The 14,521-nt window shown below is 48.1% G+C and overlaps 3 protein-coding genes across 3 annotated transcripts; 1 reads left to right on the top strand and 2 right to left on the bottom strand.

Moving 5' to 3' along the window:
* Positions 1 to 497: 497 nt before the first annotated feature.
* F5147DRAFT_615986 (uncharacterized protein) lies at positions 498 to 3,452 on the bottom strand. The gene is made up of 6 exons (XM_041432532.1): positions 3,125 to 3,452; positions 2,847 to 3,068; positions 2,279 to 2,796; positions 2,056 to 2,226; positions 1,352 to 2,001; positions 498 to 1,298 (listed from the first exon to the last, which is right to left on the bottom strand). Exons 1-6 carry the CDS (start codon positions 3,268 to 3,270, stop codon positions 732 to 734), a joined length of 2,274 nt encoding a protein of 757 aa, XP_041290238.1. The 5' UTR covers positions 3,271 to 3,452; the 3' UTR covers positions 498 to 731.
* A 1,803-nt stretch (positions 3,453 to 5,255) lies between these two features.
* On the top strand, positions 5,256 to 5,939 carry F5147DRAFT_810196 (uncharacterized protein; the record flags this gene model as incomplete). Its single annotated transcript, XM_041443436.1, has 3 exons — positions 5,256 to 5,495; positions 5,557 to 5,598; positions 5,648 to 5,939. The coding sequence occupies 3 exons, from the start codon at positions 5,256 to 5,258 to the stop codon at positions 5,903 to 5,905; spliced, it is 540 nt and encodes a 179-aa protein (XP_041290239.1). The 3' UTR covers positions 5,906 to 5,939.
* Positions 5,940 to 10,186: 4,247 nt separating this feature from the next.
* Positions 10,187 to 14,071, bottom strand: F5147DRAFT_810202 (WD40-repeat-containing domain protein; the record flags this gene model as incomplete). The annotated part of the gene is made up of 20 exons (XM_041443437.1): positions 10,187 to 10,377; positions 10,430 to 10,613; positions 10,669 to 10,750; positions 10,800 to 10,830; positions 10,882 to 11,032; positions 11,085 to 11,152; positions 11,252 to 11,385; positions 11,443 to 11,504; positions 11,560 to 11,593; positions 11,643 to 12,364; positions 12,418 to 12,453; positions 12,510 to 12,639; positions 12,692 to 12,923; positions 12,975 to 13,082; positions 13,134 to 13,164; positions 13,214 to 13,597; positions 13,646 to 13,670; positions 13,721 to 13,778; positions 13,828 to 13,869; positions 13,918 to 14,071. Coding segments are annotated over 20 exons (2,859 nt in total), but the record flags the coding sequence as incomplete, so codon positions are not given.
* Positions 14,072 to 14,521: the final 450 nt, after the last annotated feature.

Consider the following 14,521-nt stretch of genomic DNA (forward strand, 5'->3'; position numbering starts at 1 on the left):
GTTCGGGTGAGCAGATTTGGGGAAGCATACACAGCGTTCGAATCCACGATGGAGGCATGTGATGAAGCTACAAGATCCAGCTTACGTGCGTGGTTCGCCTGTAAGTCGTTGGTGATGTTACATGCTGCGATCCTTAACTACTTTTTTCTCAGCTCTCTAGAAAGATTGAAGTATGCTACGTCTTGCCCGTGGAGATACAGCCTTTCCGCGAGCAGTCACCCTTGCGTTTTGAAATGCAAAGATATTTCGTACGGTTACTCGACATTACATTTATCGCATGACAAGTCATAGCTTGAAATCAGACCAACTGTTCTATGTACAACACTCACATGCCCTAGGCTAGTCCTTCCCTCCTACCACCTACTGTGAATTGCATTTATGCCATACTGTAATCCTTTCGTTCGACACGTAGTACTCTTCTTCCATTTCTTCGCGGTATTGGGCAATCCACTTAGAATGGAGATACACGCCATTGAGTCGGAATTAAGCAACTGAAACCCTGTGTTATGTTGTCAATACTGACTTGCTACTGTAAAAGATGACCGAAAGCCCGTCCTTGCATAAGTGATAATGGGTATGAGGAACTACGTGTCCTCAAATGCGCGAGCTTAGCCTCCATGATTGTCGTATTGCACCATTCTATTCATTACAAAGTCATGGCGGTACCCAAGACCGCTTCTCGCCTACGACTGTTTATTCTACAAAGCGATTTGTAAGAGAGGCACGCTACCTCAACTATAAGTACGCCTACGACTCTCATGCTCTAGCATAGGCCCCTCAAGTAACAACTGAAAAGCCAATTCATCGGCGAGTTTGCGGTACCCTGATGGAAGGTAAAGCAAGTAGATCCCCTCAAAGCACTTCTCTACAACTTTCCAGGACACTGCGTGCGATTCGGATGGACACATGGTAGGAAGCTCCGATGATCTGAAATCATTCTTTTCCTTCCTGCATCGGATAGCATCCAATTTCAACCATTCTTCTAGTGGTCTGTTCTTGCTAAGGAGTTCGCCATCTTTATACCGAAGACAGACCCAGGTGAGGACCCAGATCAACGATTCAGCATCATGCGCATACACATGCTCGACCTTGCCTGCCATGGCGTCTGGCGTGAGAAGGTCTATCGCCATGAATGGTATCGTTCCTGTGCGCTCGAGGCCCCTGGGACCATCACGTTTAAACGACGATAAGTCATAGTCGTTGAGAACGCCTATGTATTGACCGCGTAAGCGGTACACCATAAGATTGCTAGGGCTGACATCCCGATGAAGCACGCCTCCCTTCCAGAGGGCGCGATGGCCTGTCGAGTAGTGGATGAATGATGAAGAGCAGGAGAACGGGAAAAAAACTTACACTTCACAACTTGCCACCATGCGGCAATGAACTCCTCGCCAGAAAGCGTCGTGATTGGGATAAGCTTTCTGAATACGATGATGTACAGGACGCGGCTGCCCTGTTCGGCCCGTTCAGCGTCCTTCAGTCCTAGTGCGACTCTGATTTTGGACGTGGATGTTTCTTTGAATTTGTGGAACCAGACCAGCTCTGGGACGTGGCCTTGCACATCCGGATCTGTCTGTGCAATCTTGTAGACCTCGTTGAGGATATCTGGCTCGCTCTGACGCGTCTCTTCTGGCCAATAGAGCTTGGCCACCAGTTCAGAAGATTCGTTGGGAAAACGGGGATCCCGCTGCAGACCTGATAGTGCCTCGCTCTTTACCGGAAACACGGTAGTTGCACGTCCGCGTATACCAAAATGAGTCACGCGCTCCTTAGACTTCACATCCAACTCAAGGTCGATTTGGGTATCCTCAACCTCAACCATCACTTTACCCGAAAATCCAGGCTCAGGCTCAAACACGCGGTTAAGGCCCCACTGTTCGTATCCCATCCGCTGCATGATGAGAAGCAAGACCAACCAGCGCGGAAGGTCCTGAACGAAGTTGATGGCGGCGCCTTGAATCGTGGTTTCGCGATCACAAACCCAGACATAGATATAGTCGTCTGGAAGGAGTTGTCAGTTTGACGCCAGGTTACAGCATCCAATCAACAACTTACTGTTCACTATAAAGGAGATGACGTGTTGCCGCGCGATATGAGCCGCGAACATCTCTGCAACGTAGAGGCCGTTCTGGACAATAGGAGGGGGTTTTATCGGCTCCTTCTCTTCAGTCCGATCTTCATCTCGCTTGCGCTTGACTCCTCTGCTCAATTGCGACGAGGGTCTTACTACCTCGCACATGTCAGCAAGAAAGCAGAAAGCGAACATACCACAGCTTACACTCATGTGATGTTTCGTGGGGGGTCTGAGCAGACCCAGTAGCAGATATTGAACCTGTTGGCTTAGCAGGGCCGTTCGCGTCCTTCCTATATTCCATATACTGCGCAGAAGGAGAAGGAACGACGTAATCTGTCGTATAAACGGACGGCGGATGGGTCAGAAACTTCCGGGGGCGTTTCAACTCCAATGTCGATCGAACATCGGTCCATTGAAAGTTGTCTTTGGGCGATTTGCACGCCGTCTCGGTAAAAACCTGGGATTCTTGCGTTTCGTGTGATTTCTTACCCAGGGCAGTTTGATGAGAGACGACGACAAGGTCAGGCTTGCGTTCGGACTGTTTGTCCTGGTGGTCCTGGTATATAGGCTTTGGATCATTGACATGAAGTAGAACGTTGGTCTTGTCGTCGACCTTGAATGCAGGTATCCCATCTACATTCACCTTGCTTAGTTCACGGAGCGCACAATTGGCGGCTTTGACGAAAGGAGCATATGTTGATGGTTCGCGCTCGATATCACAACTTGACAATAGCGTCAGTCTTCTTTCGCACTGCTCGAAATGCTGACTTACAAATCAGTCAGGTGTCCCTTTATCTCCTGCGCTACAGCCCCCACATTGCAGATAGGCAGGACAGCATTGAGGGCAGTTTCGAGTAGCTTCGATTTCTGGCTGCCAGAAAGGTTTTGAGAGGAACCTGTGCATCTTGCAAGGAGTTCTTGCAGCATCGTATCTGCCTTACACTTCTCAAAGTTTTGGACGTCCCTCGCGATCCATGGGCGGACATCATTGACTCTGCGAAATTTACTGATATGGGTGATCGTGGCGAGAACAAAAGGAAATTGACGCACTCAACGCCAACAGTACTGATATGTTCGCTGACAGCAGCGGAACCGACTGCGAGTGGGGTAGACTTGAGCCCAGTCTCCGAATTGGCAGACAAGGTAGAGTTACGGGGAGGTGTCTTGTGTACGGTGGCGTCAGCATTGTCGGCCATGATGATGAGGCCTAAGGAGGCTCGGATGGAAAAGAAAGCGGGTTGAGAATCAGAATACGCAAACCTGAGCCAGCTTTTAAACTAGCAAAATACCATTGTTAAATATTTCAAGTCAAGGTCCACAATTGATAATCGATAAGTAGTTGAACGAAGTTGATGGGCAGAGCCAGACTCACGGTTCAGTAAACACCGGCAATTATGTAATCACCTTCGACAAGTCCGCCGGTTGAGTTCAATCTTCTTTCAATCCAAATCATGTATCCCTAAATTTCCTACTTGATCCTGTTGTTTTCTTTGCCATGTATCCAACACGTATCGGTTGAAATCTCGATAAAAAAGGTTTGCTATGGTATCAAGTTTTACCTCCATACAGGTGAAAGGCTCGCATGGGATTCTCAGGCTGGCACTCCGCAAAGGAGTGGCTTGTGGGCGCGTTGAAGAATCATAGGCTGTACAGCTGTCACCTTCACGGCGGCCTTTTACCTCCGTTTTGATTTACAAATTTCAAACCTTCGGACGACAAGTCACTTTCAGTAGTCCCCCTGAACGTTGAACACCCGAGTAATCAAGGAATCTGATGGTCTTTCTCGATGTTCTTTTTAGATATCTCTCTCTGCATCCGAACAACTGGAGTCACTGCGCGATCTTTTCTATAACAGAGTATGAGACGAGGACCCAGGGAGCATCGAAATCACTCATCCTCGGATTATGCTGTGGTTGTTGCCTTTGGCACTTATCGGGTACGATTTCCTTCTTCAATGAACATTTCATTGCTCCGTCTTGACACCCCGTGCGTCGCACAAGAAAATTTTGTAGAAGAATTTCACTGATCGGCAGCCTTTGCCACCAATTCTGATTTTACAAATATCACCCTTCCATTTTGCCGAACACTTCTAACAGTTCTAAGTTTGAACACGAATAACCGAGGGATCTGATTCAGGATGTCTCATCAGAAGTCACTGTCTGCATTCCACAGCTGGCTGTGCGATCTTTCTTGTATGGAGTAAAAGTGGGAGAAGAGGACCCGCCTGCTCCTTCAATGAGCCTTAGAATTACTTCCCTGTAGTCCTCAAGGTTACACATCGGAGCTCATGGGACGAATATTGTGTCAAACGGTAGTGCGCTGAGACTCGCGACTTGTCGATCACCATACAAGACTCGGAGGCGCTGATCCACTTCTGCAGGCAAGGCCCACTCGACAGATGTTCTTGCTTGTTCATTCATAGGATCCGAATTATCGTCTCCTCGACCAAGGGGAGCTCGGGAGAACGGTCAAATCTTATGTCTCCTGAACTGTTAGGCGGACCTCTACCCATAATTATCTATTTATAAGTTGGTGATGTACTCTACGTGTTTGCGGGTGCCTTCATTATCCTTCATGATTGCCCCACCATTTTTGCTGTTCGCCACCATCGTGCTCCATATTCATACATGTTCGCTGCATATCTCGCTTCCGACATTGCACAACGTGTCGGTTGAAAATTGTTTGGTGCGCTTCGTCCCCCGTCGTTGAATCATTCTTGCATTATGATCAAGCTTCTTCTTTAACCCCTCTTGCTCTGCCCATCGCACGACTTTCAGTAGCTCGCAAGTATCTGAATATATCTACAATGTACGCTGCTTCAGCTTCGCACCGAACATTGGGTATCGCATTTCTTTCGGTTTCATACATCATAGTGAGATATGGGGGAGTGCGATTCCTGAGAATGGTCCCAGCCTTATACAACTTGAAATCAATCTCATTTAAGCGCAACTCAAGCATACAACTCCATCTTCTGACTGATCAGTACTTCAGTACTGATCTCCGTGGGCATCCGCAACACCATCTCCTTATCCAATTCATTTTCCTTGCAGTTCTCCGATCAAACTACAAACCACCCAAACCCTCCCTCCCATCCTGCGAATATGCACACTGTTGGCGGTCGCTCAGCACGGAAAAGTCTCTATTGGCCAGAGGAGACAACAGAGAGAGCCTCAGATCCTCGATGAAGTCTATAAGATTGCAAAAAAAAGATCAATTAGAGGTGCTGGGCCACTGGCATGCTGATCCAGAGATGATCTTGTTCGACAAGCTTGAAGGAACATCCACGGCAAAAATCAGGCGCACACTAGGACTCAAGGACGCTGAACGGAGCAGCCGTGCCCTGGGCATTATGGTGTTCAAAAAGCTTCTCCCCATCACGTTGCTCACCAAGAGGGAGTTCCTCGCCGCGTGGTGGCAAATGGTAAAGTGTAGGTGTTCTTTCCTTCTCATGCTCTTTGTACATGCATTCCATATTCTGACAGGCCATCGCGCCCTCTGAAAAAAGGGGTGTACGCCACTGCAACGTCAGTTTCAGCAATCTCATGGGATACCGCGTACACGGTCAATTCATAGGCGTTCTCAAAGACTACGACTTATCGTCATTTCAACGAGACAGTCCTAGCGGCCTCGAGCGCACAGGAGCAGGTACCATTCATGGCGGTAAACCTTCCCTCGCCAAAAGTCATGGCAGGCAAGGTCAAGCATGCGTATGCGTATGATGCTGAATCTTTCATCTTGGTCCTCACCTGGGTCCATCTTCAGTATGAAGGTGGCGTGCGCAGCAAGAACAGACCACTTGAGGAGTTTCTGAAAGTGGATGCTCTTAGATAAGCAGAACAAAAGACCCACTTCTGGTCAGTAAGGCTCAGTACCATGCGTCCATCGGATCGGAATCGCACAAAGTGTAATGGGAAGTTGCAAAGAAGTGCATCTTGGGAGTTCATTGAACGGGAAAAGAGGAAGTATATGCACATGTCAATGTAGCGATGATGCCAACAGAAACGTGTGGATTGCGGTCGGAAGAGAAGGTAAATATGAATGTGCCAACAAAGAGTGAACAGTCGGTCGTATTCACAACGGTATATGTATTTGCTCATGGCACGAGAGGAGAGCAAATGCCTTTGGATCTACACCGGAAGTGAGCCAGTGTCGTGGGAAAAGGCTGAGAACATACGTAGAACAACTACGCATCACTGGCCTTGGTTGTCAAGTAGAAATTGAGCCAAAGTATCTGAAGAAGGTTCCTTCATGAAAATGCACAAGTCCAACGTAGCGGAACAAAGTTGCAGTACCGCGTTAGATATGGACATCGCCCGTCGTTACAAGCATACATAGAATGTATATGTACGCACACGTGGTGGTAGGTTCCTTCCTGCATAAGTACGTGACTCGAACCGCAATATCCCGTGAGCTATTGCAGATACGTGAAACGCATAATTAGCCACGCAAATTGCGAAGAGTTCTCATGATCCTTAGGATCACGTGTGAGCCTACCGCGGACGTTTCCGCAAATGCAAACTGCATGAATAGATGTACTTAATGACCCTCGCTACGGCGTGCTCGACCAAAATCAATACATTTCCATGATGCCATGCCCGTCGTCGACAGCGAGGAATTGGAGTTTTGAGCTACATCAGTAGATAGTTCGAAGACAAACGAGGTGGTTATTCATGTCTGCGGTACTCAGTGCCCGTGGCCCCACACTCACCTGACTCACCTATCAGATGCTTGGCCTGTGGTGGACGCAACCGCTAGCCATATATAGTGACAGTCACGTTTGAATGCGATAGAAGTCGTAAGAGTGAAGGGCCTTAGACGGAGATGTTCAGTCGAATCACTTTAGTGTAGGACAAAATAACTTCAATTGGCTTACTTGTTGTTCAACAATTATAAATATCACTATAACATGTGGGAAGGAAGCGTCCTGCCTCGGGACGCGCCACTAGTGGAGATTGAAAGACTGTTATTGTGCATTTGACCTGGCAAGGGCTTGAACGTTTGTATTAAGTTGGTGTCTCGACGGTTGAAGAACTGAGTCTGTTCGATAGCTTTGTTGTTGATATATGGTGTTCAAGAAAGTTCGTCGATTCATCAGCGGCAACACGAAGGCGCTTATAATCACAGCTTTATATGTATTGAGAGTTCTGATGGGGCTGATGCTGTGAAGCAGTATAAAGACGCTCGGTGGACGCACCTTCAGGACTTGGATCGAGACCGCTACAATCTCTCTAGCAAGTCGATCTTGACCGTGCTCGATACCATCAGCCTCCAGCAAAATGAATCGGTTAATTCCCAGCACTACACCCATTCGAGCGTTTGAAGATCACTATCAAGCGGTGCTCGCCGTCGCAGTGCTCCCTGATAGACAGCGTATGGTCACTGCCTCGTCGGATTCCTGGCTTCGTATGTGGGACTTGAGGACAGGTACATTGTTGAAGATGATGGCGGGGCATACCAAGAGTGAGGTGTGGGCATTAGCGGTATCGCGAGACGGGCAATTGATAGCAAGCGGTGATGAGAAGGGAGAGGTCATCGCCTGGCAGGGAGCAACTGGGGAATTTCTCATCCAAGCTATCAAAAGCCAGTCCGGGATCATATCCCTGGACTTTTCTCCCAGCGGTACAATGCTAGCCACCGTTTCAATGGACCAAAAGGCGAAGTTGTGGGATACGAAAACCTGGCAGTTACAAGGAAGACCGATCACGTGTGGTAATCGTGTCTTCTGCGTTCGCTACTCGCCTTCTGGCGAACATCTTGCTATTGCGACAGCCAGCAACATCGAAATTTATAATCCGGGGACCAGGCACCGTATCGCGAAGTTTAATGCTCACGGCTCATATAACTGTTCGCTCACCTGGACACCCGATGGGACAGGCCTTCTTTCATCAGGCAATTATGAGGATCCTACCATACGAGAGTGGGATGCATCCACCTGGGAGCAGGTCGGTGATGCCTGGGTGGGACACACCAAGGATGTCAATGTCATTGCAATTCATCCGAGTCCTGCTGGAACGCTCGTCGCTTCTGCATCTGATGACAAGCAAGTCCGTCTCTGGCGCCTTTCAGATCAAAGAACTATCTCCATCTTCCAGCACTCTGACCGGGTGTGCTGTGTCACATTCTCCACGGATGGCAAGCATATACTCAGTGGAGGTGACGATGAGAAGATATCAGAGTGGGCAGTACCCAAGGATGCTTTGCCCAAGGATGCTAAGTTAAAGGTATTTTCCCATTATTATCCTGTCCGTCCTGATTGTTCATCTCGTCTCGTTTCGTTTTCTGTTTCCAGGCTCAAAGCTCTGATTCAAAGGCATATTTCCACAATTGACTCTAATAACTAAATTCGAGCATACCTTAGATTCTCACCATCACCACGAGTGCCCGGAACGCCCTTCTTTTGGGGGAATTGCCTACGGCTGAAAAGATAGCCACGCAAGGGATCACGGCCCACGCCAACGACTACACTTCCTATGCCACTCGCTCATTTGTTATGGCACGCAAACGCAACTGGGACCGTGCACTTCAAGATGCAAATGGAGTAAGTCATCCGTCATGCACTTCACATAGGCTAACATTGATCCTGGCATAGTCAATACGCATTAATCCATCGTTAACAGGCTATATTGCAAAGGGCATTGCCCTCTATGGGAAAAGGCAGTTCCGGGACGCAACGAAAGTTTTTGACCTTGCGTTCAGATCGGCTGATGGTGTTGCAAGGACAACACATTTACTTTTCCTGATCAAGGCATGTTGCTCTTTTATTGCACACTCCGCGCTTCATTACGAGTCACAGGCTATCGCACTGTTTAATGCAAATAAACACGATGAGGCAATGCTGCGCGTCCAAGAACTAGTCAATGATTTTCCTGATACCGATCTTCTTGCTTGCCGTGTCGTTGAAGTGAGTATTAAGTACAATTTCGTGTGCTGACTTTGATGATTTCGCATCAGACGTATCTACGCGTCCAATTAGGCAACATTGCCTTGAGTAGCTGGTCTCATAAGCTTGAAGCTGTCAACCATTTCACTTCCGCTGTCAAGGCTAGCGTTTTCTTTTCCAAATCGCCAATTCATCGTATGTATGGGGATTTTACCGTGGTACGTTGGTGTTATAAAGTCAACAGTATTTCCTCATGTTCAACTGCGTGTTTTTTTTGGCAGCTCTTCGGGTGGAATCTTGAGTCATTGTGGCTCACCGCCCACAAGCAACTATACCGCGCTCTCATGCGGGCGGGTAGAATTGGAGAGGCATCCACAACGTTACAATCCACGATGGAGGCATGTGATGAAGCTACAAAATCCAGCTTATGTGCGTGGCTCGCCAGTAAGTCGTCGGTGATGCTACATGCTGCGATCCTTAACTACTTTTTTCTCAGCTTTCTAGAGAGACTGAAGTATGCTACGTCTTGCCAGATACAGTCCTCTCTGCGAGCAGTCACTCTTGCATTTTGAAATGCAAAGATATTTCGTACGGTTACTCGACATCACATTTACCGCATGACAGGTCATAGCTTGAAATCAGACCAAACGTTCTATGTACAACACTCACACGCCCCCTAGTCCCTCCCTCCTACCACCTACTATGAATTGCATTTATGCCATATGGTAATCCTTTCGTTCGACACGTAGTACTCTTCTTCGATTTCTTCGCGGTATGATTGGAAAATCCATCCAGGTTGGAGATACACGCCATCGCAGAATTAGTCGGAATTAAGCGACTGGAATCCTGTGTCATGTTGTTAATATTGGGTTTGTATTTTCAAGCTGTAGTCTTCACCAAGAGGGTCTAAGCTTAAGGATGAATGGTTGCGTGATTACAGTGTTGTATTTAAACTATGCCGTCCTAAATAAGATACTAACAGAGACAATATATATAAAATCTGGGTGAACACGCGAAAATGCAGACCCGCACACATCTATTACATGGTGCCCATGCTGAATCTCCGCGATGTTCTACCCAGGAGGCCCTATTGAGAATGTGGTCCGTATGGTCGGCGCTCTTTCTCGACGACTGGATCCAGGTACAGGTGGCGGGCTCAGGATAGGCGAAGACCCATACTGATCCGAATTTGTCGCACCGGCATCAGTGCGCCGCTCGAGATAGGAAGCGTCATCGGAAGAGCGGTCCCCCGCTGGTGTTGTCCATATGCGCACAGTACCGTCGTGGCTGCCCGTGGCGAACATGAATGGGTCGTCCGTGGAATGATTCCACGCAACACATGTCAAGTCCCCGCCGAATGTTTGGGGTCTAATGTAATGGAGTAAAGCCGCACTATCGCGATCCCAGATGTGGATATCGCCCGCTGTGTCCGAGTATTCATAAGTACAGTTTTTAGACGAAGCCGACAGACGTACCTTTTCCTGCGCATAACACTAGCTGATCCTCCTTGCCGCCAAAGTAGCTAGAGCCCGCGATATCCACCTGAGCTTTGGGCAGATACGTATGACGGAGAAGTAGCCTAGCGACTTGTGCAAACGAGTGTTGTTCACGACCTCTGGCATCCCGTACCAGCTCCATCTTCCACAACTGTGGCGGTGTCTACGAATACGATATAAGTGATCAGAATATGTAAAGGTATCGTGACTCTCGGTACCTTGCGCTCAAAAGAAATCAGCACGTTTCCACCCCTTTTGGATATCGTGATGTCACGCACGTCGTTCACGACGGGTGTCTGACTTTTGAACTCCATCAGTAAAGATATTCGAAAAGATGAAGGTAGCTCACCTTTCGAATTGTTTAGTCTCAATATTGAAAACTAGGGTATACGAAGTTAACCAGATGGCCTATGGACATGCACAACGCTCACCTATTATGCGTTTTTCAACCCTAGTGGTGCGGCTCGGATGCAATCCATTAGGTGCGGCAAGGAGTGGACCCACACCCAGTAGCCGTTGACCATCTGGAGTCACAGCCACATTGTGCAACTGGATGCGACCAAAGTGATACGAATCAAGAACCTTGAAATATGTTCAGTCGGGATTCGGCTGACACCGAGTAATTTGATCACACCTTTCCTTGGATGTCCTGAAGAAAGAGTTCACGATTTATCAGTGCATACACAAATAATGACAGTTGCGCTAACCAGTTTAAAAACATCACTACCTTCGACGGAGAAGAAATGCGCTGTTGTAAAGCATCAGTAACGTACAACCAGACAGGACGATAAAACTAATTACTGTCGCTGTTAGGCAACCATGCAATAGATGACACAGAGTGCGGCCTGTCGATTGTTCTCTTACTGAGTCCATCCTCCGTCCAGACCTTGATTCCACGAGTTAATCTTGTCAACAGAATGGTACCGGTCGCAGACCTGTCCGATCACATTTGAACATTTGCATTTAAAAATAGTGAAACACTCGCTGCATACCATGCAACTTGGCCGATAAAACCTCGCACATGTACCAGAACAGCTTGAGTGGAAAAAGATTCCTGGGCAAGATTAATGTAAACAATGTTTGTAAAGCGCGATGCCTCATATGCTTACCCCGACACGAAAAATGATAGAAGACCTATCCCAACTTGACGCAGCATATCAGCCTGAGAAGCCACAAAGAAATCATAACGCACCTTGACGTAGCGAGATATTTTCCGTTTGGGGAGAACTGTAGATGTCGAACAAGGGCAGTATGTATGGAAAGGTCCTGTAAGGGTTCCAAAGTTCTCAGCTTTGGTATCAACGTGGAAACTCTCTGTCCTCGAATGGTATTCAAACCGATGGACGAGAATCGGGTGGGAGACATTCCCGCAGTGGAGTTCCGGTCAAAGGAAGGTGTCCGTGGCGGCATGAATGGCCGTAGATACAGCGGGACCTGCCCCGCTTGCTGTTGCTGCATCATGATGACAGAACGAACAGCTCCCTTAAAGCGCTGACGGGCAATGGATCGACGGGAAGACTCGCTCTCCTCACTCGCAGGTGCATCCAAAGAATTGGGACGTTCGGTGTATTCCGAGCACACAGATAAAGCTGGTTCGTGGTGGCGAGAAATTTCAAGCATCTGCGGGCCCTCCTGTGTGGTGGGAAGAGTATGGTGCTTATGTCTGAACCGCGCAATCGCATTGGTTACCTTCTTGAAAGACACTCGTCTTATCAAGCCGCGGATCGCCAAGATGCGTTGATTGCAGTAATGGATGATCTTTCGCACTTCCACAACAGCAGAAAGGAGGAGCATGCGGTGGGTTGTTTCGTTTATCACATCCTCCAGCCACACATGACCGCGGTGCTGAACGAATATCCAGCGTTCTGAGGCGAACCAAGCGGAGACGGCAGCCAGGCCGAAGGAAGTGACAGCCTGGGAATAAGTAAGCACGCAATTCAGAAGCGCCGAGCTATCAATAGACTTACTGTAAAAACAGTGGTGATTGTGGACGTAACAAAACCCTGACCAAAATATGACGTCTTAGACACGCGTTCATCAGCAGAATAAGACCCCATACCTGATCTGTAGCGTATGTGAAAAGCATCAAGCCCGCGGAAAAGCATGCCACAGACATGACGAGAAAGACTAAAGGCGATCGCTTAATCCATATCAATACCCACCAAGGTACCCTATGTCCCGGAGAACGACTGAACGACTGTCATTAGACACGAGTACAGGTAGGACGAATGACAGACTTACTACATGGCTTGCTTCCAGGTGAGACCGAGAAGACTGTTCACTGCGGCTGCTATACTGAAAACCAACGAGGAGAACCAGAACGCATTAACAGACTTCTCCAGCACTCCATCCGTCAACTGGTATGAGAATTGTAAGGTCGTTGCTGTCACAGCTGAGAAGAACGTCGCGACTGTCGACAGGTTTAGCAGGTTTGCTGCTGCATGCTGCTGGGCGAACCTAATCGTCGGTACGCCTGGAGGAGAACATAAGTTTGGAAGTGCTTAAGGATGGATTGTATGTATACCGATTTCAATAAACATCGACAGATTGACCGTGATGTTGTCGATGTGCTCCCCAATCTCCGATGTCAAATCGTGGATATAGCGCTGCACTGCTGGATACCGAAATTGACCTGAAACTAGTTGAGAAGATTGTCCAATGCAACCCCATGCAGACATCTTACCTTTGTACTCCTGAAGACACGAGGCCCAATACTAAAAAATACGGTTAACGGAGAATAATGTAACACACCGAAGAGTTCACCTTGAGATCGACTTCGAAAGCACGCATTGACGTATTGACTGCCTCATCTGTAAACTCCGGAAACTCGTTCAAGCAGTTCAGGAACGTTACGACATCTTCTGCGAAACTAGCGAATTGACCAGGAAAACTTTCGGGATCAAGACCGTCATCATGTATGGGCCTGAGCGGGGGTTGTTGACCTCTCCATGTACGTCGTCGGTCCATCAAGTTAGGGTTAACTAATGTTTCCCGAGGTTGACGCGAAATTTTCCGAGGGAATAGTGTAGCTGCGTTTTCGCGAAATAGAAACAATAATTTTGTGAGGCGTTCCCGTAGTCGAAAAGCAGAGGACAATATTCCAACGGAACTGCCAAGTTGGCGGGCAGCGTTAGCGAAGTTCCGGAGCTACATAGGAGGTGAGCGCTAAAGCATGAGAGCTGCACCTGTTCGTACCTCTTTGTCAAGATTATCCATTCGCCTGTGCAGACTAGTCAGTGCAAGGAGACAAAGCAACAATGTGGGTCTTACCTCTCGAATTTATTAAACAATTCTGACCCTGCAACTTGCAGTTTTTCATCCACAGTAGCTGAAAACAACTCAGGCCAAGACTGAGCGATGCGCTGATGACCACTCACGGACGTCTCGGTCATCTTCGAAATTAGAAGGAAGGTTGGCATCTAAAATAGACAATTAACAGTGTATGATGGCCAGCGGGGACGACTGACCATGGTCTGAAGACGCCTCGTTGCTAAGCTCGCTCAGGACATCCAAAAGACTAATGATTGTCTGCTTCCGTCTCGGGTCCGTAAACGCTTCACTTCGAGTGTAGGGGCTTGAGGTTGCGTCATGGAAAGAACGAGCAGCATGTGCTGCTCCTGTGCCTTCAACATAAGTGAGAATGGTCAAAACTGCTCTGCTGGAGGACGTACCACGAAACATAGAGAGAAAACACTACCGTGTTTGCTGCAGCGATCGTCCCTGGGTATTATAGGCGCAAGGATCGGATCCTAGTTTTGATGTTGAAATGGGGAACTAAAGTAAGGCTCTGAAATATGCTTCAAACGGCAGAACGGCCTAGGCGAGCACCGCATGTAGAAGTCGTGATTTGAAAGCGAAATGCGAAATTCATACGCTGAACGTCTCAGTGAGGAATTATTTAAGATGACGGCATGTTATCGCTAGACTCACTGAACTCAGCGATTCGGAGCGTGACAGCCTCGAGGAAGAATACGAAGCACCGGTGACCCTGACGTGGAGCTGCGCTGATCTATAGTAGAGTGCTGTCAAGCTGATAGGAAGATAATAAGTGAATCTACGGTGAATCATTCT

The sequence above is a fragment of the Suillus discolor genome, assembly GCF_016758755.1.
Source record: "Suillus discolor strain FC423 chromosome Unknown F5147scaffold_47, whole genome shotgun sequence".
Taxonomy (NCBI): Eukaryota; Fungi; Basidiomycota; class Agaricomycetes; order Boletales; family Suillaceae; genus Suillus; species Suillus discolor.

Excerpts from the sequence above, each read along its gene's own strand:
- F5147DRAFT_615986 (XM_041432532.1), bottom strand. The coding sequence starts at position 3,270 with ATGGCCGACAATGCTGACGCCACCGTACACAAGACACCTCCCCGTAAC. Across the intron at positions 2,227-2,278 it reads CCACGAAACATCACATGAGT|TAAGACCCTCGTCGCAATTG; the intron begins GTAAGCTGTGGT and ends TGTGCGAGGTAG. Across the intron at positions 1,299-1,351 it reads GGTGGCAAGTTGTGAAGTGT|CATCGCGCCCTCTGGAAGGG; the intron begins AAGTTTTTTTCC and ends TACTCGACAGGC.